The 20,635-nt window shown below is 38.6% G+C and overlaps 1 protein-coding gene across 1 annotated transcript; it reads right to left on the bottom strand.

The window, feature by feature from the left end:
• Positions 1-5,580: 5,580 nt before the first annotated feature.
• Positions 5,581-14,754, bottom strand: LOC117337932 (mucin-17-like). Its single transcript, XM_033899082.1, has 5 exons — positions 12,430-14,754; positions 11,691-11,991; positions 9,371-9,450; positions 8,634-8,922; positions 5,581-8,274 (listed from the first exon to the last, which is right to left on the bottom strand). Exons 1-5 carry the CDS (start codon positions 14,695-14,697, stop codon positions 7,580-7,582), a joined length of 3,633 nt encoding a protein of 1,210 aa, XP_033754973.1. The 5' UTR covers positions 14,698-14,754; the 3' UTR covers positions 5,581-7,579.
• Between the last annotated feature and the right edge of the window lie 5,881 nt (positions 14,755-20,635).

Here is a 20,635-nt window from a genome sequence, read left to right as displayed (position 1 = left end):
TACATGTGCGAAATTTATAAATAAATTACATCCTTGAGGTTTCTCTCCAGTTAAATTTAAGGTCATTAAATGTTCTATAAGGAACACCTAGTTCTAAAATTGATATTTGGCCACAGGGTTCCTGTAAGATAAAGAAATTACCAGTTATATCTAGAATTTGATCTCTGCTAATGAAATAAGGCACTTGTCTACATATTATTGAGTATAACCCAGCATCAACTGTGAAAGTCTAGGTTTTTTTATTGTGTCAAGTTTGGTTGCACAGTGGAAAGTAACATGTGCAATTTGTTAATGTGTAACTTATTTTTTTTATGTGACTAGATGTTATATGGTTACTATATCCCTATTGAAGAACAGGCTGGAAAATAGAAAAGAAATGTCAATATTCATTTTTGGGATTTGAAATACTTGTGTGCTCAGGAGTGAATCAAAATGCTCAAGGCTCAAATATTCAATGCTCAAAATGCTCAAGGCTCAAATATTGAATCTCAAAATGCTCAAGGCCAAATGTCAATGCTCAAGGCTCAAATACTAAACATATACTTTAATTTGTTTATACTTGAATCTCAATATGCTTGAGATCCAGAACTTGAATGGAAATGCTCAAGGTCTACATATTCCATGCTCAGAGGGCTTGAGGCCTAATTATCAATGCTAAACACATTTATGCATTGTTTGATACTGGGCCTAAGAAATGCTGCCAGGGAAAAAAAACAACAACAAAAATATTGTTTTATACTAGGCATAAGAAATGCTGAATCATGTAAACTGGCAAATATAATGGGCGAGCATGTTTTATATTAGGCATAAGAAATGCTGAATCATGTAAACTGGCAACTATAATGGGCGAGCATCTCGGATGTAAAATCATAATTTGGAAGAAAATTTATGTGAAAACAAAAGGATGTTGAGTATGTCCACTATACAGAATTGTGTAATCTGAAATGACACCTTGAACTAGATTATTCCCGGGAGCTTGAAAGAAAGAAACACTGTATAAAAACCAGCTGACCCTTTAAAATTTAACATTCTCTGAATAGACATTTTATGGAAAGTTTGTCATTATGTACAATTTTCGATGATCATGACTTAGGGTGCTATGATCACCCCTGTACTAATTGCCTGTAAAACTAACTTTGTCCTTGTAGATTGACAATACAAAGGAAATATAGGTATAATTATTGATCATGAATTGATATTGTGTTAACTACAATGCATAAGAATCTAATTTAAATGATACAAATGTATATGTGTTGATATAACTAAAGTTGTGTGATTGTAAAACCTGATTGCAGGGAGTCGCCTCCATTTTTTTTTCAATATGTTGTACCAGTTGTTATCTGGTGTATTTTTGTGAAAAATGAAATGTATTGTGGGCCAGTGAGGAACTTCTTCTCTTGTGAACCTAATTTTTTTTTCCTTGTAAGCAGTTAGGTAACATGTTGATGTGGCAACTGATGTCCAGCATTTTCACCTAGATTATCTCCCTTTGGCTGTTTGTAAATTATCTCCCCTTTGACTGTTACCGGCTACGGGTCGTAGCCTATTCAGGTGGTTGGGGGGTATGTAACGCAGTTGCGTTTCGCTCGTTTATTTTTGGACTCGTTCCGGAAAATTGTAACATCCGGTTACGCAAGATACCCGTGCTGCTCTGGGGTCAATCACTTTTCGTCCGGGTGTCAGCAGGGTAAGTGGTGTTGACTTTTAATCTGTGAAATTAATTAGATAACCGTCGCCCATCCTTTCCTAAATTTCATATTAATTTGTCTGCTGGATATTATTTGCCACTATCGTACATGTATTTTTATTTTCACGTGTAGTATTTTGATGTATTTTCGATGTATAGAACTTTGTTTAATTTGAGTCTCGTGTGCCGGTGTCATGTCGGAAGTCAGGTTGTTGCTTGAAGGGATTATTCCATTTTGAGAGCACTCGCGGAGTGGCTAGTGAATATTTCCGCCTCTCGGGCTGTTTCTATACCGGTTAAGCGAGGGATGGTTGTTGGTAACCTCGTAAGTAGATACGGGAGAAAAGACGGGTGGTTAGCAAATGTTGTATTCTGACCGGACATGCCACGTGCTTGAGACTCGGGGTAAACTACATTTATTTCATTTATATGGTTAGTTGTGATTAAAAGATGGTTGGTAAATGTTTCAGGCTAGACGTATATAATTGTGAATTCCTCACTGTGCCTCGCGGGTATTATTTTGGTACTTTGTTATTTTTACACATGTTAATAAATTGTTGAACTTTATATGACGAGTCTATTTTCTTTCTCACCAGTTTACTAAATACTGTCTATTACTTGAAAATTCATTTGTGTTTGGAATCTGCAAGCGAAAGCGGCAGTCGAACCCTGGGCAAAAATTTGGTAGCAGTCCGACACACGTGGCACCCCTGCGGTACACGTGCTGCGCGTTACAATCGCCTACAATAGGACGCTCTACAGCCGTCTACCCGACCAGGCGATCGCCTACAATAGGACGCTCTACAGCCGTCTACCCGACCAGGCGATCCCCTACAATAGGACGCTCTACAGCCGTCTACCCGACCAGGCGATCGCCTACAATAGGACGCTCTACAGCCGTCTACCCGACCAGGCGATTGCCTACAATAGGACGCTCTACAGCCGTCTACCCGACCAGGCGATCGCCTAAAATAGGATAATACGCTCTACATTTAGCACCATATCAGATAAAACCGTGTGGGTTACCATACATAACCTTGTGTCGGTATGTATACGGTGTAAAACAGGATATATCTGTATGTGTATATTGTACAATAGAAAATTATGTATTCATCTGAATTCAATAATTGCTAGCATACTTTTAATAAATAAGATCTGTTTTGTCCAAGGATAAACATTTTATTGTAGAATATAATCATATAATACATGTATACATCATATGGTATTGTATGATTACAGAATACACATACCAGGCTGTATACAACTAATAATGTTTGTGATGTCTGCATAGGTCCGTTTATAATTCACAACAACCACAACCCACTATCGGGAGTTATATACTATATATACATGTATATATGCATGTGTGACAAATGATATAGTTATGTTTACGTGGCAATGCTTGTACCTGTAGTTTTGTGATTAAAGGAGATTACCACAATACTTGCTCCTGAAAATTGCACAACATTTCAGCTACTATATACCCTGACAAGAACGTGTAGACAGCTGTGGTTAGTAACCGTACGAGGACCGTTTCTCAAAACATCGTGACTGATTTATTTTTCTTTGACACGTTTTGTAATTTAATAAGGCCTTACAAGCCTTTACAAACTCAATGATGTGTTTGTATTTAAAAATCACAATTCTAAACGATTATGCAATTGACGAAACTGTGTACCTTGATATATCTTAACCACAAGAAGGCGAATGTAAAATAATACTTTACCGACCAGACAGTATTGTATTATTCAGGCGACACGGGTAGCGACAGGCATACGTTTAAAAATAAAAAAATTAGATGTAAAATAATGTAGCTGCCTCGTGGTTCAATGAGTGGTCAGTGATATCAAGAGCCACATGTGAAAGGGATCTAGAAGTAAACCTTAACCCTAACCCTACCGCGGAAATTTGAAAGGCATGGACGAAACATAAATTGATAAGATAATTGGTTTACTTAAAAAATATAACCAACTTTTGAGATAATGAGTTAAATAAATGAATTTGATCGATTAACAAATTAAATTACGTTATCAAATGTCGGTAAAATGTGAGCTAACATTCTGGCTCTTAGTGTCAGCTTCATATTTTTATGGAGTTTGGCCCCTTTGTTGAAGCTCTCTCCAGGTTTTGTTCGCCAACTTCCTCTCTTCTTTTCTTGCTTTAATACTAGAATATTCTTGGTATTAACACTTTTTAGAAGGGGAACTGCTGCTATTTAAGCCTTTATCTTTACAGTTTGACGTTTTCCAGATCTCACTACTCGTCGCGGCTTCCTCTTCATCGCAGAACGGGATGGCGGATTTTTATGAATAACTGAAATTCTACCCATACGTTGTGAAGATTTTTGATGAGCAATATGTGACTGATGGAATTAATAGATACCCAGATCATCTATATCATTTGCTTTTGTTCTCAGAGCTAATGAGTGTTGCCGAAATCCATTATCATTTCTGCCATTAAAACAATATCTTTAGGATATCGTTTTTATTTTCCGTTTCAGTATTTGACAACAGTAATAGAATTTAGTATATTATTTCTTTATTACCCTTGAGAGCTACAAGAAGAAACATTGTAATCACAAATACATATCAAATAAAATAATAATTGAATATTGAAAAATACCGAATTGGTTACAGAGCGGAAGAGAGAAGTCAATGAATTATAAAAGCAGTTAATTTACTATTTCAATTTCATGAATTAGTTCAGAGAATACCATACACACATACATAAACACAATATTCAACTTGTTTTAACAGGAAGTTTTTGATAGACACAATTATCGAACAATGCACTAAAAATATGTAATAAAATGAAGAAAATACTGATACTTATTCTACATCAAAAGCAATAATAACAGAATATGCATTTTATTTCGAGATCATATCATGGTATGCGCGTTATATTAATTCTAATAAATGCAGAACATGTCTTTTAAACATTTTAATCTTCTTTCGAAGGTGTGCTTCTAACAGGCATCGTCTTAAAACTAAAATAATGTCCTCAAAGCCGCTTTAAACATTGTTTGCCATGTGACAGAGTTATGAAAATGGGAGATTACATTCAAAACTTCCCAATTGATAGAAATAAAGAAAAATTTTTATGTTTATGTTATCTATCACAAAATGTCAAAATCGTCATCACAACTATGTGCATATATTATATTAACTCGGGCAAGTCAGAGAGAGACAAAGTCGTTCCACGAATTCCTTTCGCAGTAAGAAATGAATGCCCAATCTGCTGTATACGAAACGCAAAGTCATATTATAAATACCCATATAATTTAAGTCAACAAGGAATTCACTTATGGTAGATCTGTTATGGAAATCATGTCTTTAATAAAAACATAAACAATCATTTATTGCGTCATTATTCAATGAATCTGGGTATCCATTAATGCTGTGTATGTCTGTGCACCATGCGTATATATTGTATATATTGGATGTTATTAATCAACCTTTAAACGCTTGTTATATTGTATTTATTTTCAATATAAATGCAATCTGAGTGACAAATAAATAGAATGGTAGGTTAACCATTAAAGTTTAAATACTACATTTGTATATATGTATGTTAAACTCTTCCTTTTAAAAATAAATAAGTTCTATATTTTCAGCTATTTTCTTGTATATTCATTTGAAAGAAATGCATTTATAAATTAACGGACTCCCCATGGACATATTACTAAGCTATAGATACTGGTTCAGCACGTTTAAGGAATTTATTTCATCTCTTACGTAAAAGTATCGTCATACTTTCGGGATAGGAAGAGAATGTATTGTGAACAATGTAAAATGCAACAAATGAATCTAAGTCAGTTTCTAGATACATTTGTAATATCTTACACTTGTACTCTCAAATTCTCCGTGGATAGCATGCAAACACCGCCTCTGATATTTCATCTTTTACTGAAATGGTCAACTTTATTGACAGGTTTAACGAAACAGAAGTAACCAGTAACACTAAAGAGTCCCACTCTTATCAAATGCTTAGAGATATCACTGTACATTAATGTCATATTTAAGGAAACAATCCAGAAGAGCATACCAGCCATAACACCTTCAATGTTCGAACACATGAAATCATAGCTGGCAAGTATCTTCATGTTGAATGCGATAGACATTTCTGGGAAACCACTCTCGAACACGGACACCTGTTTGCCAAAACGTGATGCCGTCGATGTTTTAAATGGCTTCATCGTCCGCTACATTCAGATGAGCTGATGCAGTGTGTTCCCATGACTGAGACTGAGCGAAGTACAGTAAATAAGTGTAAGTATTGAAGTTATCATACAGGAAAGCGCGCACAACATTCAAGGATGACGCGTTCTTATCAATTCCGTCAAATACACCGAGATCGGAACTGTTGATCCCATTGAATACTGTTTATCACCAAATATGTTTCTGTTTGAACGGAGTCGTCGACGACTCAACGGTAGGTTAGAACTGATCAAATGGAACAGCGCGCACAAGCTCTGGAATTTAATTTTGTCGGCGAAAGACCTAGAGGAGATGGTGGTGTAATAGTTTTGGAAGAGACGTATTGTCTTTTCTTCAGTAGTCGAGGGCTGTTCAGAATGGTCTTCTTTCTCCTTGTTCCAGCTGTCACTTAACGTTCTTCATTTACTTCTGTATTGAAGCAATGTCTGTTTATTGTGTTCAAAAGTTAATAATGTCAACTCAAGGCGCTTAATAATTGTCGTATTGTTGGCACAATGTTTCGTTGTTTGGAGTATATGTATAGGTGCCCTTTTCAATCCTTCAATCCCACTCGAACGTTCATCAATGAATTTCTTAGTCTTTCTAATTAAGATATTTTTGTCTAGGTCTCCACACTTGTATTTTGCTATTCCTAGAAAGTTTGAAGCCTCACTTACCCATTGTAAATGTTAATTCATAGTCGTATTTTTCAGTGAATTTCTTTGCTAGTTCGTTCTCTTTTTGGATAACTTACAGTTCTGTAGTCTGATATTCGAGATCGAGCCTTTATTCAATTACTTCATTTGTAGAAGATAATTTCAGGAGTAGTTCACGCTGTTTTTTCCGTGTTGCTACGACCTCACTTAACGTTTCTGTGTATTCTCCGAAGGAGCACAACTCAAGCTGTGGTGAGCTTTGATTGTATACGTTAATCACTATGCATATTTATACACACCCTAAGCCACTTTGATAAGGAATTTCCCCGTCCCGATGCCAGCTTAAACATTTCATGGCATCATTGTTCTAGGTAAGTTTTGCTGTCAAGATGCAAATAATGTTTCCGTTATAAAGACTTCGTCTTGTCTTTAATGGACTGGAGTTCACCGAGATACTCAGGTATAAAAATAGACGGGTAACCTGGAGTTCACCGAGATACCCAGGGATGTAAGTAGACGGGTTACTTTGAGTTTACCGAGATACCCAGGTATATGTAGACGGGTTACGTTGAGTTTACCGAGATACCCAGGTATGTACGTAGACGGGTAACCTTGAGTTCACCGAGATACCCAGGCATACAAGAAGACGGCTTATTTTGAGATCACTGAGATACCGAGGCATATAAGTAGACGGGTTATTTTGAGTTCACCGATAAACCCAGGCACATATGTGGACGGGTTACCTGAAGTTCATAAAATGAGATTCGGGAAATGTCATGATTATTTGTTGTATCTATAAATGCCTCCGAGAGTAAATTCACTATAGATAGGGCTTTCAATGCGATATTCACAATCAATATTACACTATCTTACCGCCGTTTAGAGCAGAAAGAATACGGTAAATAACGTGGATAATCACACGACTGCCTCTACGGCGTGTATCTGCCATTTTTCAACAGAAAAAAAATCTGTTTAAAAAACCCAGTGATATTTGTTCAACGGTGCTCATTACAAAAGTCTATCGATATAAACAGACAGAATCACATTAGATTATGAGCACGAAGAAAACTGTCCAAATTACATATTCTACAGTCTTTATTCTTCGGAACGCCATTTACCATGCTTAGAGCGTTCCCCTCCTGTGACGTCTTGGTAAAGAACACGTTGTCGAAACACATCATGGCCTTGATTGGAACGTCCTCGGTGTAGAAAACTTCCACTGTAATGTTCGTTGTTACTCGGACGATTTCACTGAATCCGTACACTGCTCTGATGAGGAAGGGGTTGTTGGTTGAATCAAGCAAAACAAGCCGCTGTCGACAGAAGCGGTCAGTAGGGCTGCCCTTGACCGTCAGGACAATTTGGACCTTGTGATTCACACGATGACAGTAAAAGTCAGAGAAGTACATATTGACGTTGCGGTTCAAAAGAAAATACGTCGGAACATGCAACCTCACTGAACCAAAAAATGAAATATTGGGGGGAGCAAGTGTCACTGGATCTATATTTGCGCTAAAGAACAGACCTTCTATTTTTCTGTTGAGTGTCGAGGCCTGATCTCCTCCCCAGTTTTTGAGGTACTTGTGCATGACGCCATCTGTATTCATAATTCGGCTGTAATACTCGTCCGATTTATTCCGATAGAAAAAGGAAATATTTGTAAAATTTGCAGAGTGAGCTGACAGGAATCTCACAGCTTTCTGGTAAAGTTCCAACACCTCGTTCTGAGTCATGTCTGTAAATGTGGAAGAATTGAAAAGTAGTATCTATGAAATATCACATAGTGTATGAGTGGTATTTATCTACTATTTATTGTTGTAAATTGTACCTTAATATATACAGTTTTGTATAGTGATTATGTACGACGCATCTCTTGTAAATGACCGGGCCTCGAACTCACGATCTACAGCACCAAACCTAGCAGGAATTTCCCGCGGATAAAATATATATGAAAAACACTGCACTACATTAGATCTTTTTCGAATTTTCTGAAACATTTAATGTAAAAAAAAATAATAAGAATAAATAAATTGATAAAATAAAAAAACCGCGAAAATTACACAGTACATTTTTATGGTTTTCGCAAAAACTTACATGTGGTGAACTTGATCACAGTTGAGTGTGAATTCCCTATATACACGTCATCTGTGGCATGTATCGAACGAATCCTGAAGAACTGTAGTTTATACTCTGTAGCGGGATGTAGGAGGCTTGGGATCACAAAATCTGCTGCTGAACCGTAGTGGAACATGGTGCAGGCCACTGGAGGGTTAACTTGATGGAGGATGACGATGAAGCCGTTCGTATGATCATGCATTGGATTTACGTCTATCACCATGTATTGCTGTGGGGCGATGTCGATTACATCTATATTGTACGGTTCCTAAAGTTAACAAAGAGGCAATAGATTCCAAACACGAACAAAATACAAGTAGAGAAGCGTGACGTATTTTTCTATACAAAAGCATATACGATGAGTTAAAAATCATAACGTCAACAAATTATATGCTCCAAAAGAGGATTTAAAAAAAAATATCTAAACGCTTTGGTTAATGCGTTATTTCTATCAAAGTTTACATTAACAAATATGTACTACATATTGAACTCCTATGATTTCAAATTGTCCGTTATCAAAATTCTGCGTTTATTGTGTTCAATTTGTTAGCCTAGTGATAGTATGTCTGCCCGGATAGCAAGAGACCGCGTTGGTTGGGTCCTACCGTTGGCAGTGTATTTGTCATTACTCTTAACAATGACACAAAATATCGATTACCCGGTAACGATTCCGCCAATTTTTATCAAGAAATAATAAAGGAAACTATATCATTTACCTGACTAGGCCCATCTTCTAGTAGAGTTAGGAATGTGTCCAGGGGTCGTATTGCCATAACTAGGTCACCTTTGTTCACCCCTGTGAATAGAAAATGTAACCAATAACGTACAAATGCACTTGATTGATTATTTATAATTCAAATTGAGGTTTTCAGTAAAACTTTACACCAGACAAACCAATATAGTCACACTTTTTCAGGGTAAACGTCAGATAAACCAATATAGTCACATTTTCATAGGGTATGCATCAGATAAACCAATATAGTCACACTTTGATAGGGTATACACCAGATAAACTTATACAGTCACACTTTGACAGGGTAAACGTCAGATAAACCAATATAGTCACACTGTGATAGGGTATACACCAGACAAACCAATATAGTCACACTTTTTCAGGGTAAACGTCAGATAAACCAATATAGTTACACTTTGATAGGGTATGCATCAGATAAACTTATACAGTCACACTTTGACAGGGTAAACGTCAGATAAACCAATATAGTCACACTTTGATTGGGTATACACCAGACAAACCAATATAGTCACACTTTTTCAGGGTAAACATCAGATAAACCAATATGGTCACACTTTGATGGGGTATACACCAGATAAACTTATACAGTCACACTTTGACAGGGTAAACGTCAGATAAACAAATATAGTCACACTTTGATAGGGTATACACCGGACAAACCAATATAGTCACACTTTTTCAGGGTAAACGTCAGATAAACCAAATATGGTCACACTTTGATAGGGTATACACCAGACAGACTTATATAGTCAAACTTTGATAGGGTATACACCAGATAAACCAATATAGTCACACTTTGATGGGGTATACGTCAGATAAACCAATATAGTCACACTTTGATAGGGTATACGCCAGATAAACCAATATAGTCATACTTTGATATGGTATAGACCAGATAAACCAATATAGTCACACTTTGATAGGGTATACGTCAGATAAACCAATATAGTCACACTTTGATAGGGTATACGTCAGATAAACCAATATAGTCACACTTTGATTGGGTATACACCAGACAAACCAATATAGTCACACTTTTTCAGGGTAAACATCAGATAAACCAATATGGTCACACTTTGATGGGGTATACACCAGATAAAACTTATACAGTCACACTTTGACAGGGTAAACGTCAGATAAACAAATATAGTCACACTTTGATAGGGTATACACCGGACAAACCAATATAGTCACACTTTTTCAGGGTAAACGTCAGATAAACCAAATATGGTCACACTTTGATAGGGTATACACCAGACAGACTTATATAGTCAAACTTTGATAGGGTATACACCAGATAAACCAATATAGTCACACTTTGATGGGGTATACGTCAGATAAACCAATATAGTCACACTTTGATAGGGTATACGCCAGATAAACCAATATAGTCATACTTTGATAGGGTATAGACCAGATAAACCAATATAGTCACACTTTGATAGGGTATACGTCAGATAAAGCAATATAGTCACACTTTGATAAGGTATACACCAGACAAACCAATATAGTCACACTTTGATAGGGTAAACGTCAGATAAACCAATATAGTTATACTTTGATAGGGTAAACGTCAGATTAACCAATATAGTCACACTTTGATAGGGCATACACCAGATGAACTAATATAGTCACACTTTGATAGGGTATACACAAGATAAACCAATATAGACACACTTTGATAGAGTATACACCAGATAAACCAATATAGCCATACTTTGGTAGAGTATACACCAGATAAACCAATATAGCCACACTTTGATAGGGCATACACCAGATAAACCAATATAGTCACACTTTGATAGGGTATACACCAGATAAACCAATATAGTCACACTTTGATAGGGTATACACCAGATAAACCAATATAGTCACACTTTGATAGGGTATACACCAGATAAACCAATATAGTCAGACTTTGATAGGGTAAACGTAAGATAAACCAATATAGTCACACTTTGATAGGGTAAACGTAAGATAAACCAATATAGTCACACGTTGATAGGGTATACGTTAGATAAACCAATATAGTCACATTTTGATAGGGTAAACGTAAGATAAACCAATATAGTCACACTTTGATAGGGTAAACGTAAGATAAACCAATATAGTCAAACGTTGATAGGGTATTCGTCAGATACACCAATATAGTCACATTTTGATAGGGTATACACCAGATAAACCAATATAGTCACACTTTGATAGGGTAAACGTAAGATAAACCAATATAGTCAGACATTGATATGGTATACACCAAATAAAACTAATATCGTACTGCCTACCGTTCGCCATATGTACTGTTTCCTTGCCTCCCGCAATAATTGTGTACCAGGTACCGTTCAACATTGTTCCTTGCACTCCGTATATAGTAAAAGTTGCGTTTGGTGATTGTAATGTATCATTCGGGCACGGAATATATCGGTACTGCGAGGAACGGCTATTCTTAATGAATGTTTGGAATATCGTCAGACTGCTAGATACTCGCAACAGAAGACAATCCAGTAGAAGTTCCTTCTGATGTTTGATTATTATGTTGAATTTTGATTTTATCCCAGGACACCACAGGGTAATTCTAGTTGTTATCTGTGACAAAGAAATAATAAAGGCGTTGTAACTAACTATGATATCAAGTATTACCATAATAATTTTAACAGCTTTAATGACCGTTAACTTTTTATTAAAACCAATATTGGCCCCACGGAATTGCGCGAGATGTTTTCATGTTGGATGAGACTGGAACACCCAGATCAATCATACATGGTGCCGTAGATTATCCCATATCTTTTCATCTGCGATCGAAGTATTGTAAACTCTGTTCGTATAAGTTAAAAACGAGTGTGCTATCACTGAGTCAATCGCCCATCCCATTACTTTTTACTAAACCTTCACCGGAAAAATACCAACAGCGTGAAGCAGAAGGTTAGTGATTTAGTGAATGGAGCTCATATACATGCATGGACAATAGAATGGGAGTTGTACGGATATAAGCGATATCTATCTTTCTAGTGCTGAGTATCTTACCTCGTCTTCTCTATGATTGGCAACACCCTCACATTGCGTCTTGCTTTCAAATGACCTGTCAACGGTGTTGTCAAATGTTGGACCCCCATTCGATTCACACACATCTTGTTGGCGTGCTGGTGTTTTCGCGTCACAATCGGAACTCAGTTTACCGATTGTTTCACGAGTCCCCTCTTCGGAACAGTGTGCTTGCAACAATTGGTCGTTCTTATTTTGACATTTTGTATCGTGTCTGGAACTAGAGGGATCGTCGTCTTGGTTGTATGTGGATTCGGTTTTGGACAAGGAACAAACTCTTACAGCAATAGATTGATTGGATGGATATGTAGGTGTGATTGTGCTAAATGTGTTGGGTTGCGTTGTATGTGTTTTATGAACAGCAACGTTTGACTGTGTCGATGGTATGGCATCCGTTAAGTTAGAACGGACAATGGGATGTACTGTAGACGATTTCCGACCTGTGGTACTAACCGATACAACGTCTACTGAAGAAGATTGTGAAGGTTTGGTACTGATCGAAACTTCGTCTACAGAAGAAGATTGTGAAAGTTTGGTACTGATCGACACTACGTCTACAGAAGAAGATTGTGAAGGTTTGGTACTGATCGATACTACGTCTACAGAAGAAGATTGGGAAGGTTTGGTACTAATCGATACTTCGTCTACAGAAGAAGATTGTGGAATTTTGGCACTAACCGATTCTGTTTCTACAAAAGTTGATTTCGAATACGGAGAACTAACCGAAGTTATATATGCTGTCTTAGACCTACCACTTATTATAGCTCTTTCTAATGAAAATGGTGTTTGAGAGTGGAGTTTTGTTGTAACTAATTCCAATTCTACTAAACCAGATTTTTGAGATAGGGCTGATACAATAGAAGAAGTCGGTGTAAGAACTGTGGTCGTTGTCTGTGAAGTAGATAAAGTAGAATACTGAGATGAAGTACAAACTGGTGCTGTTGCCATTGGAGTAGATTTCTGAGACGGAGTACTAACTAGGGTTGTTGTTATCGAATTAGATTTCTGAGACGGAGTACTAACTAGGGCTGTTGTTATCGAATTAAATTTCTGAGACGGAGTACTAACCAGGGCTGTTTGCATGGTAGAAAAATTCTGAGCTGTTACCATCGAAGTTGATGTTTTACTCAGAGTAAAAACCAGGGCTGTCGTCATTGAAGTAGATCTAATGGACGGACTACAAACAGTTGTTGTTATGGAAGTAATTTTCTGAGGCGAAGTACAAACCGCGGCTGATGTAATGGTGGACGTTTCCTGAGGCACACAACTTACCGTGGCTGATGTAATGGTGGACGTTTCCTGAGGCACACAACTTACCGCGGCTGATGTAATGGTGGACGTTTCCTGAGGCACACAACTTACCGTGGCTGATGTAATGGTGGACGTTTCCTGAGGCACACAACTTCCCGTGGCTGATGTAATGGTGGACGTTTCCTGAGACACACAACTTACCGTGGCTGATGTAATGGTGGACGTTTTCTGAGGCACACAACTTACCGTGGCTGATGTAATGGTGGACGTTTCCTGAGGCACACAACTTACCGTGGCTGTTGTAATGGTGGACGTTTTCTGAGGCACACAACTTACCGTGGCTGTTGTTAAGGCATCGGATCGGGCTGTTGTTATTGTAGTAATTTTTGGAGACGAAATACTTACCGGGGTTTTTAGGATAAAAGAAGTGTTTTGTGACCGATTACACAGCGGGTTTGTTGCAATAGAAGAAGTTTTCTTATGCAGAGAAGTAACTGGCATTGTTGTTATTGTTGTAGATTTCTGACACGGACGACAATCCAGTGAAGTAATTGAAGTAATTCTCTTAGACGAAGTACAAACCGGGACTTTTGTTCTGGTAGAAGAATTCTGAGACGAAGTACAAACCGGGGCTATTGTTCTGGTAGAAGAATTGTGAGACGAAGTACAAACTGGGACTATTCTTCTGGTAGAAGAATTCTGAGACGAAGTACAAACTGGGTTCGTTGATATGGAAGAATTTTGTGACATAGAACTTAGCAGCGCTGTTGTTACTGGAGTTAATTTGTGGCTTGAAGTACAAACCGTGGCTGTTGTTAAGGTATCGGATTTCTGAGACAGGGTACTAACTTTGGTTGTTAGTGTCGAAGTAGATTGATGAATCGGAGTACAAACCGGGGCGGTTTTTTCAAAATAAGATTTCTGACTCTGGAGAGGCATTTGATTTGGTACCGTTTTATTGGAAATCTGGGTCTGGGTGTACGTAGTATCTGTGGCCATAGTACAGTTTTTCTTAGATTTTTTACGTCTTCGTCTTCGTCTTCTAGTTTCTGATTTTTGTGAGGTACTATCCACATGAACCGTTTCTATGAATGTTGTATTTTGAGATTTTGACAAGGGCAGGGAGATTGGTGATGAAGTAGTTTTGTAAGACTGTATACAAGCTTGTGATGCTCCTTTAGAATTTATTTTCTGAGTTGTAGCTATAGAATTAGATTTCTGAGACGAAGTGCTAAGCGGGGATGTTGTTACGCAGGTAGTTTTCTGTGACTGATTACACACCTGGTTTGTTGTAATAGAAGTTTTCTGAGACAGAGAAGTAACCAGCGTTGTTGCCATTGATTTAGATTGTTTAGACAAACTACAATCCGTGGTTGTTATCGAAGTAGATTTCTGAGACGGACTGCAATCCTGTGCTGTAGTTTTTGAAGTAAATTTCTGAGACAAAGTACAAACTGGGGCTTTTGTTTTTGCTAAAGAATGATGAGCCTGACTACTAACTGGGGCTGTTGTTATTCCAGTAGTTTTATCTGTCAAAGAACTTAACAGCGCCGTTGTTACTGGAGGGGATTTATGGCTCGCAGTAAAAACCATGGCTGTTGTTACGGCAGTGGTTTTCTGTGACTGGTTACAAACCGGCGTTGTTGTCATTGAAGAAGATTTCTGAGACGAACTAGAAACCGTGGCTGTTGTTATTGAATTAGATTTCTGAAATGGACTGCAATCCAGTGCTGTAGTAGTGGAAGTAAACTTTAGAGACGAAGTACAAACCGGGGCTATTGTTCTAGCAGAAGAACTCTGAGTCGGACTACCAACCTGGGCTGTTGTTACGGCAGTAACATTCTGAATCGGACTACTAATCGGGGCTGTTTCCATTGTAGTAGACTTTATAGTCGGAATTCGAACAGGGGCCATTGTCATTGAGGTAGAATTCTGTGAAGAAGTACCAACCGGGGCTGTTATCATCGAATTAGATTTCTGAGACGGAGTACTAACCAGCGTTGTTGCTATCGATTTCGATTTCTGAGATGCAGTACCAACTAGCGCTGTTGCTATCGATTTCGATTTCTGAGATGCAGTACTAGCTAACGTTGTCGTTATCGAAGGAGATTTGTGAAACGGACTGCAATCCAGTGTTGTAGTAATTGAAGTAATTCTCTGAGACGAAGTACAAACCGGGGCTATTGTTCTTGAAGAAGAATTCTGAGTTGGATTACCAACCGGGGCTGTTGTTATGGCAGTAGAATTCTCCGATGAAGTACAAACCGGGGCTATTGTTTTTCCAGAAGAATTCTGAGTCAGACTACCAATCGGGGCTTTTGTTAAAGAAGAAGTTTTTTGAGACATAGAACTTATCAGCGGTGTTGTTACTGGAGTTGATTTGTGGCTTGAAGTACAAACCGTGGCTGTTGTTAAGGTATCGGATTTCTGAGACAGGGTACTAACTTTGGTTGTTAGTGTCGAAGTAGATTGATGAATCGGAGTACAAACCGGGGCGGTTTTTTCAAAATAAGATTTCTGACTCTGGAGAGGCATTTGATTTGGTACCGTTTTATTGGAAATCTGGGTCTGGGTGTACGTAGTATCTGTGGCCATAGTACAGTTTTTCTTAGATTTTTTACGTCTTCGTCTTCGTCTTCTAGTTTCTGATTTTTGTGAGGTACTATCCACAGGAACCGTTTCTATGAATGTTGTATTTTGAGATTTTGACAAGGGCAGGGAGATTGGTGATGAAGTAGTTTTGTAAGACTGTATACAAGCTTGTGATGTTCCTTTAGAATTTATTTTCTGAGTTGTAGCTATAGAATTAGATTTCTGAGACGAAGTGCTAAGCGGGGATGTTGTTACGCAGGTAGTTTTCTGTGAATGATTACACACCTGGTTTGTTGTAATAGAAGTTTTCTGAGACAGAGAAGTAACCAGCGTTGTTGCCATTGATGTAGATTGTTTAGACAAACTACAATCCGTGGTTGTTATCGAAGTAGATTTCTGAGACGGACTGCAATCCTGTGCTGTAGTTTTTGAAGTAAATTTCTGAGACAAAGTACAAACTGGGGCTTTTGTTTTTGCTAAAGAATGATGAGCCTGACTACTAACTGGGGCTGTTGTTATTCCAGTAGTTTTATCTGTCAAAGAACTTAACAGCGCCGTTGTTACTGGAGGGGATTTATGGCTCGCAGTAAAAACCATGGCTGTTGTTACGGCAGTGGTTTTCTGTGACTGGTTACAAACCGGCGTTGTTGTCATTGAAGAAGATTTCTGAGACAAATTAGAAACCGTGGCTGTTGTTATTGAATTAGATTTCTGAAATGGACTGCAATCCAGTGCTGTAGTAGTGGAAGTAAACTTTAGAGACGAAGTACAAACCGGGGCTATTGTTCTAGCAGAAGAACTCTGAGTCGGACTACCAACCTGGGCTGTTGTTATGGCAGTAACATTCTGAATCGGACTACTAATCGGGGCTGTTTCCATTGTAGTAGACTTTATAGTCGGAATTCGAACAGGGGCCATTGTCATTGAGGTAGAATTCTGTGAAGAAGTACCAACCGGGGCTGTTCTCATCGAATTAGATTTCTGAGACGGAGTACTAACCAGCGTTGTTGCTATCGATTTCGATTTCTGAGATGCAGTACCAACTAGCGCTGTTGCTATCGATTTCGATTTCTGAGATGCAGTACTAGCTAACGTTGTCGTTATCGAAGGAGATTTGTGAAACGGACTGCAATCCAGTGTTGTAGTAATTGAAGTAATTCTCTTAGACGAAGTACAAACCGGGGCTATTGTTCTTGAAGAAGAATTCTGAGTTGGATTACCAACCGGGGCTGTTGTTATGGCAGTAGAATTCTCCGATGAAGTACAAACCGGGGCTATTGTTTTTCCAGAAGAATTCTGAGTCAGACTACCAATCGGGGCTTTTGTTAAAGAAGAAGTTTTTTGAGACATAGAACTTATCAGCGGTGTTGTTACTGGAGTTGATTTGTGACTTGAAGTACAAACCGTGGCTGTTTTTAAGGTATCGGATTTCTGAGACAGGGTACTAACTTTGGCTGTTGGTGTCGAAGTAGATAGATGAGTCGGAGTACAAACCGGGGCGGTTGTTATGGAAGCAGATTTCTGACTCTGGAGAGGCATTTGGTTTGGTGCCGTTTTATTGGAAATCTGGGTCTGGGTGTACGTAGTATCTGTGGCCATACTACAATTTTTCTTTGAATTTTTAAGTATCCGTCTTCGTCTTCTAGTTTCTGATTTTTGTGAGGTACTATTCACAGGAACCGTTTCTATAAATGTTGTATTTTGCGGTTTTGACAATGGCTGGGATATTGATGATGACGTAGTTTTGTAAGACTGTATACAAGCTTGTGATGATCCTTTAGAATTTATTTTCTGAGTTGTGGCTATTGAATTAGATTTCTGAGACGAAGTGCAAAGCGGAGCTGCTATTACGGCAGAAGATTTCTGAGACTGATTACACACCAGGGTTGTTGCAATAGTAGAAGTTTTCTGAGACAGAGAAGTAACCAGCGCTGTTGTCATTGGTGTAGATTGTTTAGACGGACGAAAATCCGGGGCTATTACCATTGAAGTAGATTTCTGAGACGGACTAGAAACCGTGGTTGTTGTTATCGAAGTAAATTTCTGAGACAAAGTACAAACTGGGGCTTTTGTCTTAGCTAAAGAATTATGAGTCTGACTACCAACCGGGGCAGTTATGGAAGTAAATTTCTGAGACGAAGAACACACTGGGGTTATTGTTCTTGCGGAACGATTCTGAGTCGGACTACTTACCGGGGCTGTTGTTATGGCAATAGAATTCTGAGTCGGACTGCCAATCAGGGCTGTTGTTATAGCAGTAGAATTCTGAGTCGGACTACCAATCGGGGCTGCTGTTATTCCAGTAGTTTTATCTGTCAAAGAACTTAACAGCGCCGTTGTTACTGGAGTGGATTTATGGCTCGCAGTAAAAACCGTGGCTGTTGTTAGGGCACCGGATCGGATGTTTGTTATGGAAGTTATTTTCGGAGACGAAGTACAAACCGTGGCTGTTGTTATGGCAGTAGTTTTCTGTGACTGATTACAAACCGGGATTGTTGTCATTGAAGAAGATTTCCGAGACGAACTAGAAACCGTGGCTGTTGTCATCGAATTAGATTTCTGAAACGGACTGCAATCAAGTGCTGTAGTAATGGAAGTAAACTTTAGAGACGGAGTACAATCCGGGACTTTTGCTCTAGCAGAAGAATTCTGGCTCGGACTACCAACGGGGGCTGCTGTTATGGAAGTAAATTTCTGAGACAAAGCACAAACTGGGGCTTTTGTTTTTGCTGAAAAATTCTGCGTCGGACTACAATCCAGGGCTGTAGGTACTGAAGCAGAATTCTTTAAAAAACTACAAACAGGGGCTTTTGTGGTGGAAGTAGGTTGCTGACACGGACTACAAACCGGCGCTGTTGTTATGGCAGTAGTTTTTTGAGACATAGAACTGACCAGCTCTGTTGTCATTGGAGTTGATTTGTGACTTTGAGTACAAACCGTTGTCGTTGTTTGTGTATAGGATTTCTGAAAAAGGGTACTAACTTTGGCTGTTGGTTTCGAAGTAGATTGATGAATCGGAGTACAAACCGGGGCGGTTGTTTTGGAATTAGATTTCTGACTCTGGAGAGGCATTTGGTTTGGTGCCGTTTTATTGGAAATCTGGGTCTGGGTGTACGTAGTATCTGTGGCCATACTACAGTTTTTCTTCGATTTTTTACGTCTCCGTCTTCGTCTCCTAGTTTCTGATTTTTGTGAGGTGCAATCCAGGGGAACCGTTTCTATGAATGTTGTATTTTGTAGTTTTGACAATGGCTTGGAGATTGGTGATGAAGTAGTTTTGTAAGACTGTATACAAGCTTGTGATGTATCTTTAGAATTTATTTTCTGAGTTGTAGCTATAGAATTAGATTTCTGAGACGAAGTGCTAGGCGGGGATGTTGTTACGGTAGTAGTTTTCTGTGACTGATTACACACCTGGGTTGTTGTAATAGAAGTTTTCTGAGACAGAGAAGTAACCAGCGTTGTTGCCATTGATGTTGATTGTTTAGACAGACGACGATCCGGGGCTGTTACCAATGAAGTAGATTTCTGAAACGGACTAGAAACCGTGGTTGTTGTTATCGAAGTAGATTTCTGAGACGGACTGCAATCCAGTGCTGTTGTTATCGAAGTAAATTTCTGAGACAAAGTACAAACTGGGGCTTTTATTTTGGCTAAAGAATTATGAGTCTGACTACCAACCGGGGCTGTAATGGAAGTAAATTTCTGAGACGAAGAACACACCGGGGTTATTGTTCTTGCAGAACAATTCTGAGTCGGACTACTTACCGGGGCTGTTGTTAAGGCAATAGAATTCTGAGATGAAGTACAAACCGGGGCTCTTGTTATGGAAGAAGTTTTCTTAGACATAGAACTGAACAGCGCCGTTGTTACTAGAGGTGATTTATGACTCGTAGTACAAACCGTGGCTGTTGTTAGGGCAACGGATTGGAGTTTTGTTATGGAAGTTATTTCCGGAGACGAAGTACTTACCGGGGATGTTGTTATGGAACAAGTTTTCTGGGAGACTGTTGTTACTTGTTTTGATTTGTGACTCGGAGTACAAACGCGGGCTGTTGTTATCAAAGCAGACTTATGAGACGGGGTACAAACGGTGGATTCTTCAGACAGAGTATTAACTGTGGATGTTGGTATCGTCGTATATTCCTGAGACGGGCTACAAACCGGGGCTGGTGTTCTTGAGATAGTTTTCTGAGGCGGACTACAAATCGGGGCCGTTATCATAGAAGAACTTGTCTGAGAGGAATTCCTAACCGGGAATGTTTTTGAAGCAGAATTCTGAGACGGACTTAAAACTGGGGCTGTCGTTATGGAAGTTGATTTCAAAGACGGACTATAAACCGGG

This window comes from Pecten maximus, chromosome 11 (genome assembly GCF_902652985.1).
Source record: "Pecten maximus chromosome 11, xPecMax1.1, whole genome shotgun sequence".
NCBI classification, from domain to species: Eukaryota; Metazoa; Mollusca; class Bivalvia; order Pectinida; family Pectinidae; genus Pecten; species Pecten maximus.
Note: the sequence above shows the minus strand (reverse complement) of the source record. Positions and strands in the feature narration are given on the sequence as shown.